Below are 1,556 nucleotides of genomic sequence, written 5' to 3' on the forward strand. Positions count from 1 at the left end.
TGCTGGACAATAAACTGTTTCCTTTGTACCAGGAGAGAGTCACGTCACTCACATTCAACACTGAACACACCAGTGAACATGATGATGATGATGATGAAGAAAGTATTCTGCTGAAGACAGGAACAGGCAGACGAGCTGGAAGCATGAGAGAATAATCAATGAGTGTTTAATGTAGATTTTGTTAGTCTTCATCTTAATTACTTTCTCAAACCCCCAAAATTGTAATTTTGTGTCTGAAATGGGCCACACCATTGACCTGAGCTAATACGTTTATTCATTGAGGACATGCATTTATTGCATGGATGGAGCAAGAAAGAACATAGGCCTATTATGCACAGCTCAGTTGAATGATAAAGTTTGTCCTTTTTAACTGAAAGTACAAAGCCAAATCTTTGCAAAAGGACAGAAACTCTGAAATAAGAGCACACAGTTTATCTGTCAATCAGATGCACATGAGACGAAAAGGGTCGGCTGAAGACCTATCGTCATGCTATAAAATGTTCAGTATAAATAAATACAGCTGATGCAAATAAAGGGCAAAAAAATAACGCATCAATAAATGTGTATGTGATATTAAATGACTAGGTTGTTTAATTATTTGTGTATAATTATTAAGACTAGCAGCACAAACTGCAGTGTAATTGTGACTCACCAGAGACAGTAACATTGAATCTGTATGTCTTTTGTAGTTTCGCGCCATTGATTGTTACTTGATAAAGTCCAGAGTCTGTGGTTCTAATGTCTGTGATGGTCAGAGATCCAGTCTGATTATCAACCTTCATTCTGTCTCTGAATCTCCCGTCAGGACCATCATCATATGTGTAGAAGAATCCATCCTCTTCATAGGTCTCAGCGATATGATTCTCTGAAAGTCCAAATGTCCACGTAATGAGATTCTCTGTCTGTAGTTTAGTGTTAGTCTGTAGAGAGACTGAATCTCCCTCCATCACTGACACTGACTTCACTGCGTCTGGACCAGCAAACACACCTGAAGAACAAACAGACACAGTGTTTGTCTCAGATTAAGACTTTAAATAACTTTATGATGGTTTTCTAAAGTAAACGGTTCGAAATTTACATTTCAAAAAATTACTAATATCCAAATAAAACTGATTATTAACTGCATCTTTGTGGTGAATCTGAATAAAAATCTTTTTTGAGCTCCACAACATCAAACACAGAAAACACTTTAACTTCAGACGAGAATCACGTCACGACTGAAACTAAAGCTGTTTGGGCTTCAGTGATTTAAATAAAGGACATTAACACATTTCAAACTCACCAGCCAGACGACACAAACACAAACAGAACCAAATGCTGTGAAACATCTTCATCGGTCTCAGTCCTCGAATATGAAAAGACAAACTCTTCAGAACTGTTTCCGTAATGACATGAGAGATGAGCTGATGTGAAGCGGCTCTGTAGTAAAGTCATGTGAAAATTAGTGTAAAATAGTGTAATGTGTCTAAACATCCGGCTCTTTTTTGTGTGCTTACTTCATGTTAGCTTGACCGCATTGAGCTCCATTAGGCCAGAGCTTCCTCTTCTGTTCAGTG

The 1,556-nt window shown here is 37.8% G+C and overlaps 1 protein-coding gene across 1 annotated transcript in view; it reads right to left on the reverse strand.

Annotated features, from left to right (window-relative positions):
• The window catches only part of LOC107599102 (SLAM family member 5-like), a gene marked incomplete at its 3' end in the record, with an annotated part of 10,745 nt that extends 9,411 nt beyond the window's left edge, over positions 1 to 1,334 (reverse strand). Inside the window, exons 1-3 of the mRNA XM_016290604.1 lie at positions 1,283 to 1,334; positions 653 to 988; positions 119 to 135 (exon numbers count right to left, since the gene is read on the reverse strand). Of these exons, the coding sequence (XP_016146090.1) occupies positions 119 to 135; positions 653 to 988; positions 1,283 to 1,334 (405 nt within the window). The remainder of the gene's footprint in view (positions 1 to 118; positions 136 to 652; positions 989 to 1,282) is intronic.
• Positions 1,335 to 1,556: the final 222 nt, after the last annotated feature.

This window comes from Sinocyclocheilus grahami, unplaced genomic scaffold (assembly GCF_001515645.1).
Source record: "Sinocyclocheilus grahami isolate Dianchi unplaced genomic scaffold, SAMN03320097.WGS_v1.1 scaffold260.1, whole genome shotgun sequence".
NCBI lineage: Eukaryota > Metazoa > Chordata > Actinopteri > Cypriniformes > Cyprinidae > Sinocyclocheilus > Sinocyclocheilus grahami.